The sequence below is a fragment of the Aptenodytes patagonicus genome, chromosome 1 (assembly GCF_965638725.1).
Source record: "Aptenodytes patagonicus chromosome 1, bAptPat1.pri.cur, whole genome shotgun sequence".
Lineage (NCBI taxonomy): Eukaryota > Metazoa > Chordata > Aves > Sphenisciformes > Spheniscidae > Aptenodytes > Aptenodytes patagonicus.
Window position 1 is genome coordinate 69,573,005 of NC_134949.1, and position 18,562 is coordinate 69,591,566.

Here is an 18,562-nt window from a genome sequence, read left to right on the forward strand (position 1 = left end):
TACTTGCTCAGGGCATGTGTCCAGGCCCTGGCATTAAACTTTTGACACCCTTTCCAAAACACACCCCAGATTTTAGGAAATCTTTCAGGAAAATCCCATTTCCGTTCATCTTTCTGTTGCAAGGACAGATCGGATTCGGATCTTTCGAAATCTCTGCGGTGCTATTTCAGTTTGGGCTGCCACTGAGCGAATGCATTTGGTAGATTTAATTAAAGAGGGGGGAGAGGCACTAGCATCCCTGCCAAATGTGGCTGGAGTCTTAAGTTCTGGCACAAGAGCCCGACAAACCCTCTCCAGCTCTTTCTTCCGTGCAGCTTGGGGCTGGGGAATTGAGCGGGACGGCCTCGCTGGCTGGCTGCGGTGGGGAGCGTCATGCAGCCCAGCCAGCAGCTCTGGTGTGGGGCCTCGCCGATGTCCTGAGGGGTCCTCACGTCCAGCCCACACCACCCAGCTGAGTTTATCGATTGTCTTTTTCCTCCACAAAAGGCACTATTAAAGAGCTGCTGGCTAAAAGAGTGGGATTTAAGGTAGAGGAGGGAGAGAGAGAAAACAAAAAAGGGTCCACTTCGCTAGAAGCATCCTGCGTATGTACGTAGCAAGGCTGCCAGATCCAAGGGACACCTACCCTTGAGCTGTTAATGGCAGCCTGTGCTAACTTCTAGCTTTGGTTCCAAAAACTTTGGGTGTCTTGGCCACCCAGCTCTCGTTTTAACTCTTCCCTGACCACCAAAGGGCAGGTTCAGTAGTAAGCTCTGTACTGTCTAGCACGGAGATCACCTCTTGTCCTAGCACAGGCCCCAGGCGGTTTGTGTGACAGCTGCCCTGTGACCCCATTATTTATTAACGGGGAAACAAAGGACCCCAGAATCACCACGACAAACTGATTCAGCTGAACCCACAGCGTGGGGTGGGAAGGTATAGAATGTATAAATCTGTCATGCACGGACTTCCCGTATGCTAGTCCAAGGGCAGTAGGACCCAGCTGGAGCCTCCTTTTCCTCCCCATCTTCCGGGGAGAGGAGCCAGCAACGGGGCTCTGGCCAGGGGAGCAGCTGCTGCAGCAGACCAGGGACCCCCATGCACGCAGGGACTTCACTGCAGCTTGCGAGCCAGCATCCCCCACCACTGCCCCTTGGTCCCCAGCCACCTCCTCTCCTGCCCAGTCCCTTCATTCCCCCCTTTGCGTCGCTCCTGCTCTGTTCTGCTTTCTGCCGCCACCTCTCAAGCATGGCCCCTCTGCTCCCCAGAACCACCAGTCTGTAAAGCAGGTCCCTGGTTCATCCTCCATCCTCCGTGCCCCGGCTTGTGTGGCTGTAGGCAAGGGACCTTGCTGCCCCAACCGGTACGGCTGGGTGGGCTGAGAGCGCTTTTGCTCGGCGCAGTGGCGAAGGCTGGCACCAAAGCCACCGCTGGGGCACCGCGGGCTCACTGACACAGACAGGAGGCTTCCAGCTCACTTCCAAATAGTGGGGGGTTTTTTTATGGTTTTCTATCTCAGTTGCCAACTGAGTCATCTTCAAAAATTCAACAGTGGCTGGAGAGTGAAAATTAAGTTTCCTTGTTACCCTGAGGAGTCATATGGTAATTGGTCTATGGTTGCTGGCAATGGATTATTTATTTTAAGAAACCCTTCTCTTTGCTTGTAAACACATGCATTCCCCCAGCCCTGGCCTCTCTGGATAGGGAGGACTGCCTCTGTGCCTTAGGAGGTGCTGTCACACTGGGGCATGAGGAAGGCATGAGGAGCACTTGCTCCATCTACGGGAACAGCCCAGGGTGTCTAAACACTGGGCTTTGGGGAGGCTTTGGTTTTGGCAGCTTTCTTAGCCTTGGGTTCCCTTTCCCCGCATGGCATTGCGGGCCATGTGGGCAATGTTTTGGCTTGGTTTTTTTAAGCGGGGAGAGGAAGTTCGGGGGGTTTTTTAGGAGAAAAAAAAATCCTGTCCTAGTTCTGATTACAGAACTTATGAGCACAGATGTTATATTTAGACATAGATGCCCTGCTATTATCCATGTGAACATGGGGCTTAATAAGAAGAGATGCCATTTTCAATCAAATCCAGCAGAAACAAACCTACCTTATGAGAGGTGTATCGTTCCCCATCCCTGCCTGGAACTGCTGCCTACCCAGGAACATTTACGTTTACGGCGGGAACGGGAACCTGATCTGGAATTCCCATTGTTTATAACGTTCATACATACATCCTCTTTTTCGGTCAAGAAGTTACTGTAAACTTTTTTTCTTAATGCAGGGAAGACAGACCCCACACCTCCCTCCAAGGAAAGGAAGATGGATATAGTGTCAGGCTCAATTAGATCCAATTGTGGTGGCTTTCCCTAAAGCGCACAATGCAGCTTTTGTGATGGACTCCCAACAGAAAGCTTGGAAGTCTTAGAAAGAGGGGAGGAAAAGCCAGCACACACCCCAAAGTCCAAGCCTTGAGACAGTCCAGGTCCTTAGGATGCGGAGGAGATAGATAGTGTTTCTTTTTAAGAGGCCCAGACTTGGGCACTATTTTCCCCTTTGAGATGCGGCACTGACATAAAAGGGGTGAGGTGGTTAGAGCTGGCAACAAAGAAGTACACCCAGTCCAGCCTCAACCAAAAATACCTGTGGAGGCAGAGGCTAAGCATATAGGGCAGGCTGGCCCCGAACGCGGAGGGGACCTCCTTCGGTAGGGCATCCGACCCACCTGGAGCAGCACCCCAGTGAGGGCTGCTGGAGCGGGGTAGCGCGGGGGGGAACAAAGTGGCCTGCTCAGCGCTGGAAGTGCTTAAAATGCAAATGTACAGGAACTTCAGACCATCCCCCTCCCTCCTCCTCGCGCAGAGGAAAGCAGCTTAAATACAGCCAAGCCTGGAGAGGAATGTTAAAAAGAGGGGAAGAATCGCCCTCCTCCTTTCCATAGGGACCCGGGCCCGGCCAGATTGAGTATGCATGACTGAGCAAGCAAGCGAGGACAGCTCCTCTTTTAACTTTCCTGAACAATGGCTCCGGCTTCTTCCACCATTTCGCATTCCCCCTCCTTCGAGGCAGGAAGGGGGCAGCGGGGCGACCGAGCCCTGCCGCCGGGCTGGGGGGGAGACGGGCTTTGTCGCTGCCCTATAAACACCGCTTAAGCTCCAGCTCCAACAATAAAAAACCCACATCGTGGAAGGCTAAAAAGGGACCCCGTCGGGTTAAAAGTCGTATGTTGAGGAGAAAGATTATGGTATAGGACAAAGGACACCTTAGATTAGTCAAACTTTTTTTTTTTTTTTTAAATTCCCACTTTACTTCCTCTTTAATCTTCGCCTGGGCAGTGGAAACCAACCAAGACACTTCAGATTTCCCAGGTCCTCGTGTGCCGGCAAGGGCACGGGTTTTGGTGGTTGTCACTGCCGGGAAACGTTTTTATTTGATGGGTCATCCACCCAGGGTGGGCCTCAATTTAAGTAAATCACAAAAACCTCTGCCATCTACCTGGAGCTTTAAAATATTAAGACAGACAGCCCTTCTCTCCTCCCTCCCAAATGTCTTCCTCTACCACTGGATACTTGATTCACTTGCTAGCGAGCGTCAGCACTTGCAGTTTGTCTGACCTCAAACTGAGCTGACACCTCACACCGATGGGCAGCTGAACTTAGTTTCTCCTCACGGATGCTGCGAGTGCCCTCGCAGACAAGGCTGGTCCTACCGAACCCCTTCCTTACAAACCCTTCACGATGATGTTACTCAACATCCTGCACAGGAGGCACCAGGCTCTCTTCCTTCCTCCTCCTCCGTCACTCACTGGAACAAGAGCGAGCAGCCCCAAACCCCCAGCATGAGCCACACGCCATACTTACCAAACCCAACGCATAGATGGTTAGATAAATACCTGTCTTTAAAAAGCACAGACAACACAGATACGGCTTTTTTTTTTTTTTTTTTTTTTTCAAAAACATACTTCATATTTCCTCTTTTATTATATAAATATGTTTAACCTTTTACTGTAAGAATATAAAATGTTTTAAGAGGATCTTTGTTATTTTTTTTTATACAAATTCACAAACAGTACAATTAATCCATAGGGGTCTCTGGGTTTGCGTTAACTCCATGGTCTGGCCTGTTACTGTGGAGGATTTGAGATTTTGAACAGATGAGCAAAAAAACTGCCAAGATATTTTTCTTTAAAAAAAAAAAAAAAAACAAAAAACAAAAAACAAAACCCAAACTTACTCTTCCTTTTTAAAATAGTAATTAAAAAAATAATAATAATCTAAAGACCCAGCTCCATTTTATTGACAGAACAGAGATAAGACAGATGAACTTCAGTCTCCTCCCCTTCACGTTGCAGCCTCAGGGTCTGCAGGCCAGCTCTGCTCCTCTCCACCTACAAACAGGAAGCCTCGCATAGTGACCTTCTGTAGGTGATTTGGGAGGGGAGGGGAAAGCATTTGCATATATCTATATATATAAATTTTTTTTTTTTAAACGAACTTGCATTTTACACGTTTCTGTTAACAGTAGCCCAATCCTCAGCGTGGATTCTCACGTTACACGTTTGTGCTAGAAGAGTAAAAATGCAGAAGCACAGTTCGGGTCCCCAGTCCCCAGTGAAGAGGGGGGGAGAGGCACAACCAGAATGTGAAGGTGGGACACAGTAGGGTAAGCTTAAAAAAAACCAAAAACAAACAAACAAAAATTTAAAAAAAAAGGGGGGGGGGGGAGAAAAAGAAGAACAAACCCAAGGGGCATTATTCCAGTCTAGGCACAAAAATGTTTCAGTCTCAAAATCTCTTTCCTGTAAGAATTCCAGGGCTTTTGGGGGGGGAGGGGGGAAGGTAACAAATTAAAACGAGGTAGCCAGACATCATATATATATTTATATATATAGAATATATTCAGCAGAAAAAAAATGTACTTAAAAATCCACAAGAACAGCAACTTCAAATGTCTTTAAAAATAAAACCATGTAAGAAAATGAATACTGTAAAGAGGAGAATGAGTGAGGAAAACTGGGATCAGTTACAGGACGTAAGCAAGGGATAGATGGGAGAGTAAGAGGCTGTTTTTGTAGCAGTAATTTTTTTTATGCATTTCAAAATAAAAACAGGTCACAGTATCTCAAATGAAGCAGAAATGAAGCTGGAGATTCTTCCTCAAGTCCCCTGGATAGAGGGGAGCTAGCCACCTCTTCTATCTGCTCACCCCTGACCCAAAGAGGAATGGATATGTAGCTGGATATGTCTATCCCTGTTGCCAAGAAGAAGGAGGGGAGAAAAAGAGAGAATGATGAAAGGGTAGATGAGTCTCGGTAACTCTGTGTCCCCCAGTGCATGGGAAGGCTTAAGAGACTGGGGTCTGTGTCCAGTCCCCACAGAGACAGGAGAAGGAGGAAATGGTATCTTCATCTCCAATAGAGAGATGGGGAGAGAGAATGGAGTGCCTAGGCTTTTCCATTAACCATAGTGCAGGATGATACGGAAACACATTGACAAAAGGAGAGGCTGTAGCTATCCCTAGTCTCAGTGCAGTGGAGAACTGGAATAGTGGGAGGTTGTATCCACCCACAGCAGAGAATAACATGGAACTGGAGATTGAAAACAGATTTAAAAAAAAAAAAAAAAAAAAAATCATCAATGTACCTAGGGAGCAGTATTTCTGTCACAATTCCCAGTTGACAGGGGAGGGGCAAGCGCAGAGGTGGAATGGTTATTTTACCAAAAGCTGTGTCTGTGCCCAGCGCAGGATGACTGGGTGGACGGGTACATAAGTGTAGCTAGGAAGCCTTTTCTGCTGTTGTTACTGTTTGTTCCCATCTCCATTCCCACTCTCCTTTATATAAACCAAAAATAATTATTCTGAATACATGGCAGAACAAGGGTCTTTCTTTATCCATCCTTAGTGCACGAGGGGATGGAAACAGGGAGTGGGGATAAAGAGGGGTGTCTCTAGCCCCAGTGCATAAGAGTGTGGGCTTCTACCTCTTCCGCAGGAAAGGATGCTGTGGGGGAAGGGGGAGCTCTGTCTCCCCACCATGGAGCTGGAGGCATGACCTGGAAAAAGGATAGGTGCTTTCTCTCTCTCCTCCTGCCCCCCCTTCCTCCTCCTCCTCCTCCTCCTGAGCAAGGGTAGGTAGGCAGCACAGAAGGGTTGAGGATATACTCTCTATGTTCCTCCCTCCGGTGCCAGGGTGCGTGGGTAGCATGGCTCTGTGCGCGCCCCTCTCTCTCTTTCTCTCCTCCATTGCAGCAGTCAGTCAGTCAGTCAGTGAGTCCCTCCAGAGGAGATGGAGGTCTCGGGGCACCCCCCTTCCCTCACCTGACCTTCTCGCTCTCAGTCATTTCCCAAAGTCCCAGGTTGAGCACCTTGAGGCAGGGCAGCTGGGTGATGCGCTCCAAGCCCCGCTTGGTAATGCGGGTGCAGCCGTAGAGATCGATGCCTGTGAGCTGGCTGAGGTGTTCGGCGATGAGCTCCAGGCCCTTGTCAGTGATGCGGACGCACTGGCCGATGTTGAGGGTGCGGAGCCCGTGCATCTGCCGCACCATGCGGTTGATGCCCTCGTCGCTAATGTGGCAGGAGCAGAGGGAGAGGGAGCGCAGCCCGTCCAGGCCCTGTGCGATATAGGCTAGGCTCTGGTCCCCCACCTTGTCGCAAAAGGAGACGTCGAGGCCGGACAGCCGCAGGCTGCCCATGGCCAGATGCATGATGCCCGTGTCGCTGATGTTGTCGCAGGAGCGCAGGTTGAGGCTGCGCAGGCTGCTCATGTGCGACAGGTGCAGCAGGCCCGCGTCCGAGATGCCCCCGCAGAAGCTGAGGTTGAGCTGGCGGAGGCGGCCCAGCCCGCGGGCCAGGTGCTTGAGCGAGAGGTCGCTGAGCTTCTGGCAGTCCTGCAGCGTGAGCTGCTCCAGGCCCAGGCAGCCCTCGGCCGCGCTGCGCGTCATGCCCGCCAGGTGCCCGATGCCCACGTCGGAGAGGTGCCGGCAGGAGCGCAGGTTGAGGCTCTTGAGGCGCTGCAGGCCCCAGGCGATGAGGAGGAGGCCGGTGTTGGTGATGTTGCTGCAGCCCCCCAGCTCGAGCACCTCCAGGCCCTTGAGGTACTGGGCGATGCGGCCCAGGCTGCTGTCCGTGATCTGCTTGCAGAGGCTCAGGTTGAGCGAGCGCAGGGAGCTGATCTCCGCCACGAAGGCGTGGCCCAGCCCGTTGTCGGTGAGGTTGTAGCAGCCGCTGAGGTTGAGGCTCTCGATGTCCGCCATGCCCTGGATCACGTAGCTCAGGCTGCGCCGCAGCGACAGGATCTGCACCCGCCGGATGCCCCGCGCCGCCAGGCTGGGGAAGAGCGAGGGGTTGGCGCGGCGCAGGTGCAGCTTGGCCTCCACGCCCCGCCAGACCGAGCGGTGGTAGGCGGCGTCCCGCCAGGCCGTGCACACCTGCGCCGCGCGGCCCTTGTCCCGCACCTCCAGGTACCCGAAGATCATGGCCAGCAGCTCGGGGAACAGGCACGAGATGTGCGTTTCCATCGCACGCCCGCGCCCGGCCGCCCCCGCCGGCGCCGCGCTCCTCCTCGCCGCCGGGCCCGGCCCGCTTCCGCTCGGGGCCCGCCCGCCTTCCGCTCCGCGCCGTGCCGCGCCGCGCCGCGCTCCTCCTCGCCGCCGCCGCCGCCCTCACATCGCCGGCCCGGGCGGCGCGGCCCGGCCCGCGGGAGACGCTGCTGCGCGACCGCCGGCCCGGCCCGGCCCCGCGCCCTCAGGCCGCCGCCGCCGCCGCCTCTACCGCCGCGCCGGGCGGGCCGCGCCGCTGCTGCCGCCGCGCTGCTGCGGCCGCGCCGCCCCGTGCCGCATCGTGCCGCCTCCCGGCGGGCGGGCGGGTGCGCCCCGGCGGCGGCGGCAGCCCCCGCGCTCCGTCCCTGGTGCCGGCCGCCGAGCCCCGCCGCCTCCCTTTGTCTCCGCGCTGCCGCCGCTCACAGCCCGCGGCCCCGGGCCGCCCGCATCCCGCGGCGGCGAGAAGGCAGCGAGGGCAGGGGGTCGCGCCGGCCCGGCCCGGCCCGCCCCGCCGCCGGTACCGACTCCGCCGCTCCGGGCCCGGCCGCCGCCGGCCGCCTGCTCCGCTCCGCCGCGCGCCGCTCGCTGCTGGGCCCCGGCGCCGCGCTCCGGCCGGGCGGGAGGGGGAGGAGGCGCGGCGAGGCGAGGCGGGGGGGGGAGGAGGGAGGGAGGGAGGAGGCGGCGCTGGGCCGGGCCTGGCGGCGGCGGCGGCGGCGCCGCTCGCGTTCCCCCCGCCCTCCTCCTCCCCCTCCCCCCCCCCCGCACCGCTTGCGCAATGGTACGATCCGGAACACTCCGAGCCGTCGCCCTGGAAACAGCGCGGCCCGTTCGCTGCGCCCCGCCGTTAACCGTTGCCGCGCCGCGGCGGCGCCCCGCTGCCCGCCGCCCCCGCCCGCCGCCGCCGCTCCTCCGCCGGGGGCGCCACCGGGGGGCGGGGGGGGAGGGCCGGGGCCGCCTGGGGCGCGCAGACTTCCGCGCCCTGCCCGTCGGGGGCGCCCGAGCCGGCCGTCCCCCCCCCTTCCCGCCCTGTCGGTGAGGAGGAGAAGGGGCTGGGCGCTGCGTTGTCACCCTCGGGTGACTTGTCCCCGCCCGGGCGGGAGTGGCGGACCCCCCCCCCCCCCCCCCGTGAGGAGGGTTGAACCGCGAAGGGCACCGCCGCTTCAGTTCGGCGCCGCACCGCAGTCCAGCCAGCCCCCTCACTTCAGGCCTCCCTGCTCCCCCATGAGCCCCTGGCGTCTGCCACCGGCCCACCTCAGCGTCAAGGTTTGCCAAGGGCCGCGTTGGGCCGGCTGGTAAACGAACCCTTGAGCTCTCTGGGGAGCCCCGGGCCGCCGGACCCTGTGAGGAAGAACAGGGGCTCATGCTGCTGCACAGGGCAGCAGGGGGAAAGTGGGCCACCGCCTCGCCCGTGCCTGCTGGAGCGCAGGCTGCTGCGGTCTGCGGTTTGGCCTCGAGACTGCATGATGACCTTGAGGACCAAAATTTGGGAACCCCCTGTCTAGGCATCCCCGCAGGGGCGATAGGAGCATGGCTGTAAATAGCTCGGAGATCTGGGTAACTGTCAAGGTTGCTAGACCTCTGGGTGGACCATTTTAGGGCCTCTATGATGGGAAATGGAAAAACTTCTGGAAATGGCTTTCAGCTAATGGTGTCCTTGAACTAGCTCTGAAAATAGTTGAAGTACTCACATAAAGGGAACAATTTCCAGTGATTTCCAGCAATTTCAAGAAAGAATGTTTGAAATCAACGTTTCCTACGTGTCTGTAGCCTTGTGTAATGGTAACTGTGCATGTTTCAACACCGGCCACTATTGTGGCAGTGTTAAAAATGGGTTAAGTTCTACCAGAGATCAGGTAGGGCTTTTCAAAACAGTTTCAAAAGGGCTGTAAAGAAAAAAATAAAGTTCACATTCATTCAACACAACAGGGCGCATTTTTAATACTGTTTGGATTACTAAAATACTACTGAAATCAGCCTAGTTACTGATGTGTTTGCTGTATCGAGACTTTCACTAACCTGAAGGAATAGGCTCTATTTTAATCATCATCTAAATTTATCTGCTACAAAAACGCCCGTGGCTCCATCTTCACCTACAGATTCCATATTAGTAGGCTCTGTCAACTACTTAGAGATTAAACGTTTAGATTTCATTCTGCTTTTTTCTTTTTGCTTTGAGTTGGAGGCAACGCGAGTTGAAGGATTCTTAGGCCCTGATCCTGCAATGAGATCCCCGTGCATATAAGCATCACTATCGACATTAGGCTGTGGTTTGGCAACGCAGAAAGTCCAGCAGCACAACTCCTATTATTGGCTCAAAAATGGGGTGGCCGCATGATGTGAAGCGCTGACCTGGTATTCATTCACTCTGCCTGCTCAAGTTAATTCAAGAAGTTTTTGACAGGTTAACTTTTTACTAGCAGACTTTATGCCGGATCAGGTATCACTGTACACAACTCCAGCCAGATCAGGTATCGTCTGCACCCCTGCGGCTGGCATACGGCCAGCATAAAATTGGCGTTGGCTCCATATCGTGCGCACTGGCTCATTCAGCAGGAGTGTGATCACGTGCCTTGGCCCGATCCCGATCAAATTTGTACTCCTGGGTGATCCAGCGATGTGTGGACCTGGTTTTAATGATCGTGGAGCTGCAGTCCCACACAGACACTGTACCGGGGTGTCACCCAGTACGAATTATCTTTGTAGCGTTATTATTTTGCGCTGTCGGGGGGATGGCTAACCATCGGGTTAATAAGGAAAAGATTAGGGGCGATGGATTTTGCTGAGCAGCCGCACTGCAGATCTACTCTGCTCAGACCAGTCGTAGAGCATCGCAACCAAAAAGGAGCATTTCCGTGCAGTGAGGAGCAGGTGAAAGGTGCGGCGCCCCGCGGGCTGCGTGGGCCTGCCTCGGCGAGGATTGCTGGGCTGAAGACAGGGGGATCACTTACGAGGAGGCCGAGTCCAGTCGACATCAGGCAACGTGTGAAAGAAATGTGGTACAAAGGTGGTGTTGGTGTATCTTGGTGATTGTTGCATTACTCATAACTGGCAAAGCTACAAGCAAGTTATACAAGTCATTCTGAAAGAGTGCTAATGAAGTCTTTTACCGTATTATCCCGAATTCGACTGCAGAATCTTACCACGGAAATAATGCGGTATTTCCTCTCTCTAAGCCTTTCACCTTCAAACCACATTTGAGGGGGAGCGGGGAAAGGCCTGCTCTTTAAGGCATAAAAGCTTACCTGAAATACTTTGTATCTTAGCACGTTGTGTCTTTAATGCCTGTTGCATGTAACCAGCAAAGGTTAGAAATAGATGATGCGTTTTCTGGAGACCCTGAAGTTCCCTTTCTCACGTGTTATATACTTTGAGTGTCAGTGCTTCCTTGTGAACAATTAAGATTTACATGTTAAATGGAACAGCCCTGGAATTTGGACTCATAATCCTTATCTACTATGGGGTTGCTTTTTGCGAGGGAGCACAGAAAATATTTTTCTAGTAGATTTTTATTGCTTGCTTTATCTAAGTGACAGACGTTTGGAAATAGAGGTTTAGAAAGACAAAGTAAAAGTGCGTGAAAAGGGCCAATTTATCACATGGTTGTTCAGTTGATTTTGTGTTTCCAGGAGTAACAAAATATGTGCCATGTTTTTCATGATCTCATACGGTATAAATAGGAGGTGGTAATCACCGTGCGATAAACTGCATTTTATTAAAAATCCCTGCCTGCCTCGTATGCACTCTGACAGCTGATCCGTCCCCCTGGAACCGTCTCCAGCATTCCAGCCCCTTGAGCAGCTCCCAACAGCCGCTTTCTCTTTTTGAAAGCACTTGCCAGATAAACGTTTCATTCTTTTTTTTTTCCCCAATTACACCGGTGTTCAGCAGAGGCCGGACAGTTTTGCTTGGCAGGGGTTCAGGAGGATCCGCGTAACTCGCTTGTGGCTTCTGCGATTGGAAGTAATTTGTGCTGATAAAGCTGCTCCATCGTCTATCCTGTTTCTTTTATTGCATGATTGGGCATAACGTCCACCAGGTCTTCCTGCAGCTCCCATCTCAGTTTGTCCCTATTTGTTGGTTTTGCTCCTCAATTTGCAGGGTAACTTTTAGCTCAAATTAATCATTTAAGAGATAACAAATACAGAGTCCTTCCCTACCCTTCCTTTTCTTCTGCCACCCTACTCCATGTGCTTTCTGCATTTTCATGGCTTCAGCCGTGGAATGGAAAACTCGTGAATTTACCCACAGGAATCTTCTTGGCCTTTGGCTTTTTCTTACCTATGGGCGGTGGCCACTGGGACTGCAGGAGAGAAATGACACAAACCCGCCTGAACAATAAAGCCCGTGGTCCGCTAACCCTTCTCTCTCTTTTGATCCATTTAACCTTAAATTAATTCCTAAGGTAATACATTTCCCCACCTTGCCTAGCTAACTGTACTCCTTTCCATGAACTGGCTCCTTGAGGGACTGTGTTCCTCCTTGCCTTCTCTTGTGCCCTGCAGTTGCTAATCCCTCCCATTGCCCCACCTGACCGCGCTGTCCCACATCCCAGCACCTGGGAGACGAGAGGCAGCTTCATCCGAGGGAGCAGAGAAGACTGCAGGGAAGGAGTATACAGGCAGCTCGGATTCATGTGCGCCACTCGGTAGAGCTATGATGATCAAAGGGATGTTAGGCAGGTAGGAGCCCAGTGGGGCTCGTTCACGCAGACAGCTCTGGAGATCTAGGCTTTCATTTAAAACAGTGGTGCTTTACTTCCCACCCTTGAAAAAAACAAGGCATGGATGGCCTCAGCCTCCATCATCTGTTGCAGGGGCTGCGGGCTGGTGCCATTTGGGGTGTAGCCCGATACAATCCGTTAGCTAATTTCCTGTGACTGGCTGATGTTGGGTTGTCAGTCCTTTCGTCCTGTCTACCCCTACATTACTTCTCAGTTTAAAGCGTTTCGCTGCAGTTTAAGCTACAGTGGGGAAATTTCTCCTCTCCAAAAAATACAACTGGCTTAATGAGTAGTTCAGCTAACGCTGGTTTGGGACTGGTTCAAGTTCTAATGTCAGCCGTGCTCCAGGGGGTCACAGTTGTCCTTCACAAATTGGCTTCCAGACCTTCTTCATCAGATTTGAAGCGTGTCCACAAAAATCAACTAAGCCTGATACAACCCATGGTCTTAAGCTGGGTTTAAAGTTGGTTTGGTGGAATTTCTTAAAAGTCAATTTGGGGAATGGTTTTTGTGTATGGACGAGACCAAAACGGTCCCTTTGCACTGCTGACACCTAAGCCACCATCTTCTGACATGGCTCAGCAAAACAAGGGTGCCAGCTTGTCGTGGAGAGAACGTGGTGCTCATCAGCGTTTCCCGCTGAGTGGACCCCTGGCTACTACTGTAGAGCTTTTCTGCTCTTAGCAAGGTGTCAGAGAAGCTGCGATGGGGTGTTTTAGAGGTTCCTTTCCTTAGAATCATAGAATCATAGAATCATTGAGGTTGGAAAAGACCTCTAAGATCATCGAGTCCAACCGTCGACCCAACACCACCACCCACTAAACCATGTCCCTAAGTGCCGCATCTATTCGTCTTTTAAATACCTCCAGGGATGGGGACTCCACCACTTCCCTGGGCAGCCTGGTCCAATGTTTCACCACTCTTTCAGTAAAGACATTTTTCCTTACATCCAATCTAAACCTCCCCTGGCACAACTTGAGGCCATTTCCTCTCGTCCTATCACTTGTTACTTGGGAGAAGAGACCAACACCCACCTCGCTACAACCGCCTTTCAGGTAGTTGTAGTTTCTTGAATGGAAAGCAAAAATGATACCCTAGAACTCTTCTGTGAATGCAACCAGTAATTACACGACAAAGATCTCTATTAAGACCTATGCATTTAAGTGTAGGCAGAACAGATGTGTAATGTGCATATTTTAGATACATAAGCATATCTATGTACACGCATATACACATGCATAAATAGGGATAGGGCTGCTACGTGACCAGATTCCCTTTGGAATTCATGCTGGTCATCATCTTTTTTTTGACCAGAGATTGTAAAGAAAATGTAACTAATCAGTGGGTTATTTGGAAATTGTAACATTAGGATCCTCTTGCATGCAGAGCTTTGTTGTGAAGCTTAGGTCACTATGAAGCTTAAAATAAAAAAATAAATTTATGAAGCTTAAAAATAAAAAACTGGTGTTTTTTCTGTACTTTGCAGGTATCGTGTCTAATAGGTGCCACAGGAGACTGTGTTTTAGGATTACGTGGTTCCTCCTGCACAAAGTAATTCTGATCTGCCATGTATTTCCTGGTCTTGGGGGTGGCTTATTCAAAATACAGCATACTGTGAATATGTGGTTAGGTGCTGGGGCAAAATTCAAAGCTGAGGTCTCAGTGCAGACTCGAGCTCTAAATTTGAGCCTTTGGGATTTGGGTATTCAGGGTTTGATTTTACTTGTCAGTCAATAGCTGACAAGAATATAACTATGCTGATACGAGGAGGAATGGTCAGAGGTTGTAAAGTGCGGGAGGTCTGGATTATATTCCCAGTTTTGCCATTAAATTGTCCAGCGACTGTTGCTGCTGTAACAGATTGAACCAAGCATAAATGAAAGGGTCACTTGAAGAACCAAAGTAATGTATTATGGTCCAGGCAACTGCACTTGAATGTCGTATATCTATCATGTATGTCTCGTCTGCTCTTGTGGGACAGGACTGTCTGGTGGTTAGAGCAAGCGACCTGGGCCCCTGGCCGCAGGCGATTCTCTGACTCCGCCATGCACGTCACACCCTTTGTGGCTTATATGAAGCTCAGTACTCAATGGTTAAAATCATCAAAGGGAAAGTGCTCTGGGAGGGCAGGATGTAAAATCTCAAACCTCAGCGCTTGCAGTTCATTGCATTGGGTGCTATTTTACGTGTTGGGCTTTGTCATTTCTTTATTAGCAGTACCAAAGAAGATCAAGATGGCAGAAAATATCTGATGTAATCATTATTATTATTAAAAGCAGTGGCACATAAACAAAGAGACCTTTCAGGTAGTAATTGCTTTCATAAGCCATTCCTGGGGATTGAACTCTGAGACCTCTACAACTCGATCTAAAAGGGGCAGCCCCTGCAGTCACAGCAGAAACATGTGTGTCCAACATGCTGTGTGGTACCTGTTACAGCAGCAGGTTTGTGAAATCTTCCTCTGTAACAGCTGTTTAGTCCAAAACCCAGCAGAGATGGCCAGACACTGCGTGTATGTAACTGCGCTGACAGCCAGCATGTTCAGCCTGGCATGGAGGAGATGTTCTGGCCTTTGGCTGAGGTTGGAGAAGAGTGGGTGCAGCTTCCCCTCTGCCGAAGGTTTCCATGCAGTCAGGGCAGATGTAGCAATACTGGCCAGCTTGCGAGTAAGGGATATTTGGCTACCAGGGAAGCTTCTTGCTGTCCTCTCTGTCAGAAGCTCCAGGGAAGGAAAGGCATCCGTACCTGGGCTCGTCCCTCTCCAGTCAAGCCTTGCATGGGGCCCCAGGAGCAAGGTCCAGGGATGGGCAATTCATATATTCTTGCAATAGCGAGAGTTAGAGGTAACCTCACGAGAAGGTACGCTCAGCCCAGGGAGGGTACGGATGTAGCTGTGTGGTTCTTAAAACACAGGATTTTTGTACCCATGGGTTACTGCAGCATTACTTTTAACTTTTAACTCCTCCCTCTCTGGACCGTGGCCACCAGCACATTTTCAGGGAGTAAATAGCATTCTAAAATTGGTAGTTCACTAGAATTGGACAAAGTTATGTCACCTGCCCTATAAGCATCGGCTCCGAAGTAAGTTCTTAGAGGAAAACTGAAAAATAGGGCAGTACTGTTTTGGAAACATGCTGTGAAAATCAGAGTCACAGTTAGAGCCCAGCACAAACTGCAGGTGAGAGTTACAAAATACAGTTTTATACAGAAGGCAGGATAAAGATACAAAATACAGTTTTATACTTAATGGAGGATTTGCATTAGTTCTGGCCAAAGGAAGGTTACTTTAGCATCTTGTTCCTAACAGTAACAGCGCAGAAACTGTTGGTGCTAAATTCCCCTGATTTTCTGAAAGTTTTCTGCTGCAACTCCAGTGGATGCACAGAGAGGTGGTGGCAAAAGGAGGTACCTTTCAGAAACGGCTTTCGTTCTTTCTTCTGTTCTTGGGTATGTGTGGACACTCTAAAACCCCATTCAAACTGCTGAATTCACCAACGCGTTATCTACCTGCGCGTGACAAAAATCTTGAAAATCCTCTTTGAAAATGTGGGGGTAAAATTAAGGGCAGACGCAAACAGGGTGGGAAGAAGGTATAGAGTTCACTGTGTTGGAGGTGGAAATATAAATGGGTAAAACAGGATCTGTGTTTTAAACTAGTTCTTTCAACTTGTTTCTACACCATTCAGAAAAAACACAGTAATCCTTTGCCTACGGTATAATGTAAACTAATCTTCTATGTGACCAGACCTTGTCATGTACAATGAGAACACAACTTTCTTTAATCCAGATGGTTCCCAATTTTTTTTAAAAAATGTGTACGCACAGGAAAACGTAAGCTAGAAATACTGCTTTTACTCCTTTTTTTTTCCCCCAGCATACATGCTGACTAAATTATGTGGAAAAGCTGCTTTCTTTCCACTATTTCACCCCTGAGATCTACTATTTTCTTAGTCTTGTCGGTGGTGTTGTTCCACACTTTTTGCCAGCAATCCCGGTCTGTATTCTTTATGTTCCTTTTGGAACAGTGAATCCTTTCGTAAGAAGATTATTCCTTGATGCCCTGAAGCCGGAAACATAAACAAAAATCTTCAGATGTATTGAAACCTGTGAAAATATTTATAGAATGGCAATGGTCGCCAGGATGTGGGAAACAACAGGTAACTAAATAATACTCCTTTGCATATCCGTAGCACCTCTCCTTTGGCAGAATGAGAGGTCTATGTAATCATGTAATACCTGCAGCTTTGTAGCGTTTCGGGTTGCTTCGCAGATTTTAGCCCCGTTGCATCCATGATGAAACTGAGCCCCAAAACATATCTTCTGCATGGATAGGAAGTTAGTACCTGCGCCTTAACTTTGTTTGAAATCCTGGATGTTTGGGCTCGCTCTGTCTCACGCTAGGTGCCCAGAAGTACAGGCATGAAATCAGTTTTTGGAAACTTAGGGCTGAATGACTTTCCAGCGTCACATGCTGGGTTTGTTGCAGGGCCAGGAATACAGCCCAGATCTCCTGGCTCCCTACCCACTGCCTGAACGGCAAGGCCAGTCCTCAGCTCCGTTTCAAGGGATCCTAGAGAGCACTGGCATTTTAGCAAGTCAGCTGGCAACTTTGCTATGTTTTGTTTAGAATGGTTCACATTCTTCCATCTAATTCCCACACTGAAAATTTCCAGCTTCCTATTTTCCCCGAGCTGTCCCAGCAAGACGTATTGAATATGCAGATGTGATGGCACACACTCACACACGTGCTTTTCCTGAAGCAACCCCTCAAAGTTTGTTCTGGATGTTTGTTTTACTCCAGTTCCTCTAATCCCCACAGTGACATTAAACAGATTTTTTTGTTTAACCTTTTTATGAAACACTCTCTCTGCCTTTATTTGTAAGGATGTGCGGTTTTAGTTACATTTTGTTATATTCCCTTGTGCGTGGAGGAGACACTGTGTAAATGAAAACATAATTATTACACAACGTGCACAAATGTCTTCTCAGACATCTCCCATACATGCCTTCTCTAGAACATATTTTTGAACGTGCACGTCACTATATTTTCAAACCCATTCATGTAATAAATAACTGCTTTCACTCTATGTTTAGCAATATAAGGGCTGTCCCCCCAAAATACATTGGAAATAACATTTCAAAGGCAACTGAAATTGTCACCGAGAGCAGAAATGGGAGCTAGGAGGCTTGGTACCCCGTTTCTTAGTGATGAATCTCTCGGTACAAAATCGGCACTGAGCTTGACTGAAGAACTGCACGCTGTCAGCACGAGTGAAGTAAAGACAAAGAAAAAGCTGGCTTTTGCTTCAAGTGAGGAAGTAATTTTGCTGGAACAGCATAAATCCTTAATAGGATTTCTTGCTTTCCCTGCAATATAGAGACTGAGGCAATTCCTTCTCTCCTCCTACACCCTGCCTACTGCAGGGATGGGCACATATATCCTCATACACCAGCTTTCTGTGGTCCACACCTGCAAACACACATACAGCCATAACCCTTCTATGCAACGCAGCGTGCTTCCCCTCACCTGCAAGATAAGCAATCCATACCTTCTCTACAAATACACTATTTTTTGCAGGACACATTTTTCACTGCAAGAACTTTCTATTTGTCCAAAAAAGCCAAGATTGCATTCCAGATGTACAGCCGTTACACCTACAGAAATTCCCTAGTCCTGTCTAGTCAACATTCAGTAACATATTGCCCAGAGAGAATAAATATGTTCAAGATAATGGGGAAAAAATCTCTGGTACTGTAAATGTCCTTTTGAATGATAGCATAAAATAGATCATTTTAATTTTCTCTATTTGAGTGGCAATTGGAAGAACTTAACCCACTGGATTTCTCCCACTGGGTACATGTTTTCCCTTTAGCTCCAAGGGAAGTATAAAACATTCCTTCTTTGGAAAAAAGCTGTCTCCTATAGACTGTTCTCTTGTGTTTGTTAAGTTCTGCCTGAGGTATTACTATGAATATGGAGTTAATAATAACGGTATTTACATGGTTTCACTGAAGGATCTTTAAATGCATTAGACGAGCCTGTAATGTATCACAGCATCCACAGGCAAGATCACAATACCGGTCCTGAAATAAATTGACCTCCCCTTGGCTGATGAAGAAACTGAATTTCAGAGTCACAGTTAGTTATAACCAAAACAAGATGGCTAAGCAAATCAGCAGCGGTGCTGGGAAGACAAGGTCCCGACCTGAGCCCTTGCTGTAGTCACCAGACACAGGGTCAGATCCCCACCTCGCTTAGATCAGCAGAGCTCCAGACGAAGTCACCGCAGCGAGGACTGTTCGTGCCAAATCGTCGGCTTTGTACGTGCTCCTCAC

At 50.2% G+C, this 18,562-nt stretch overlaps 2 protein-coding genes across 2 annotated transcripts in view; one reads left to right on the forward strand and one right to left on the reverse strand.

The window, feature by feature from the left end:
* The window catches only part of WNT5B (Wnt family member 5B), a 74,790-nt gene that overhangs the window by 28,007 nt on the left and 28,221 nt on the right, over nt 1-18,562 (forward strand). The gene's annotated exons all lie outside the window — the stretch shown is intronic.
* Nucleotides 3,925-7,501, reverse strand: FBXL14 (F-box and leucine rich repeat protein 14). Its single transcript, XM_076341344.1, has one exon. It carries the CDS (start codon nt 7,483-7,485, stop codon nt 6,283-6,285), a length of 1,203 nt encoding a protein of 400 aa, XP_076197459.1. The 5' UTR covers nt 7,486-7,501; the 3' UTR covers nt 3,925-6,282.

Coding starts and splice junctions, on each gene's coding strand:
- FBXL14 (XM_076341344.1), bottom strand. CDS start 7,485: ATGGAAACGCACATCTCGTGCCTGTTCCCCGAGCTGCTGGCCATGATC.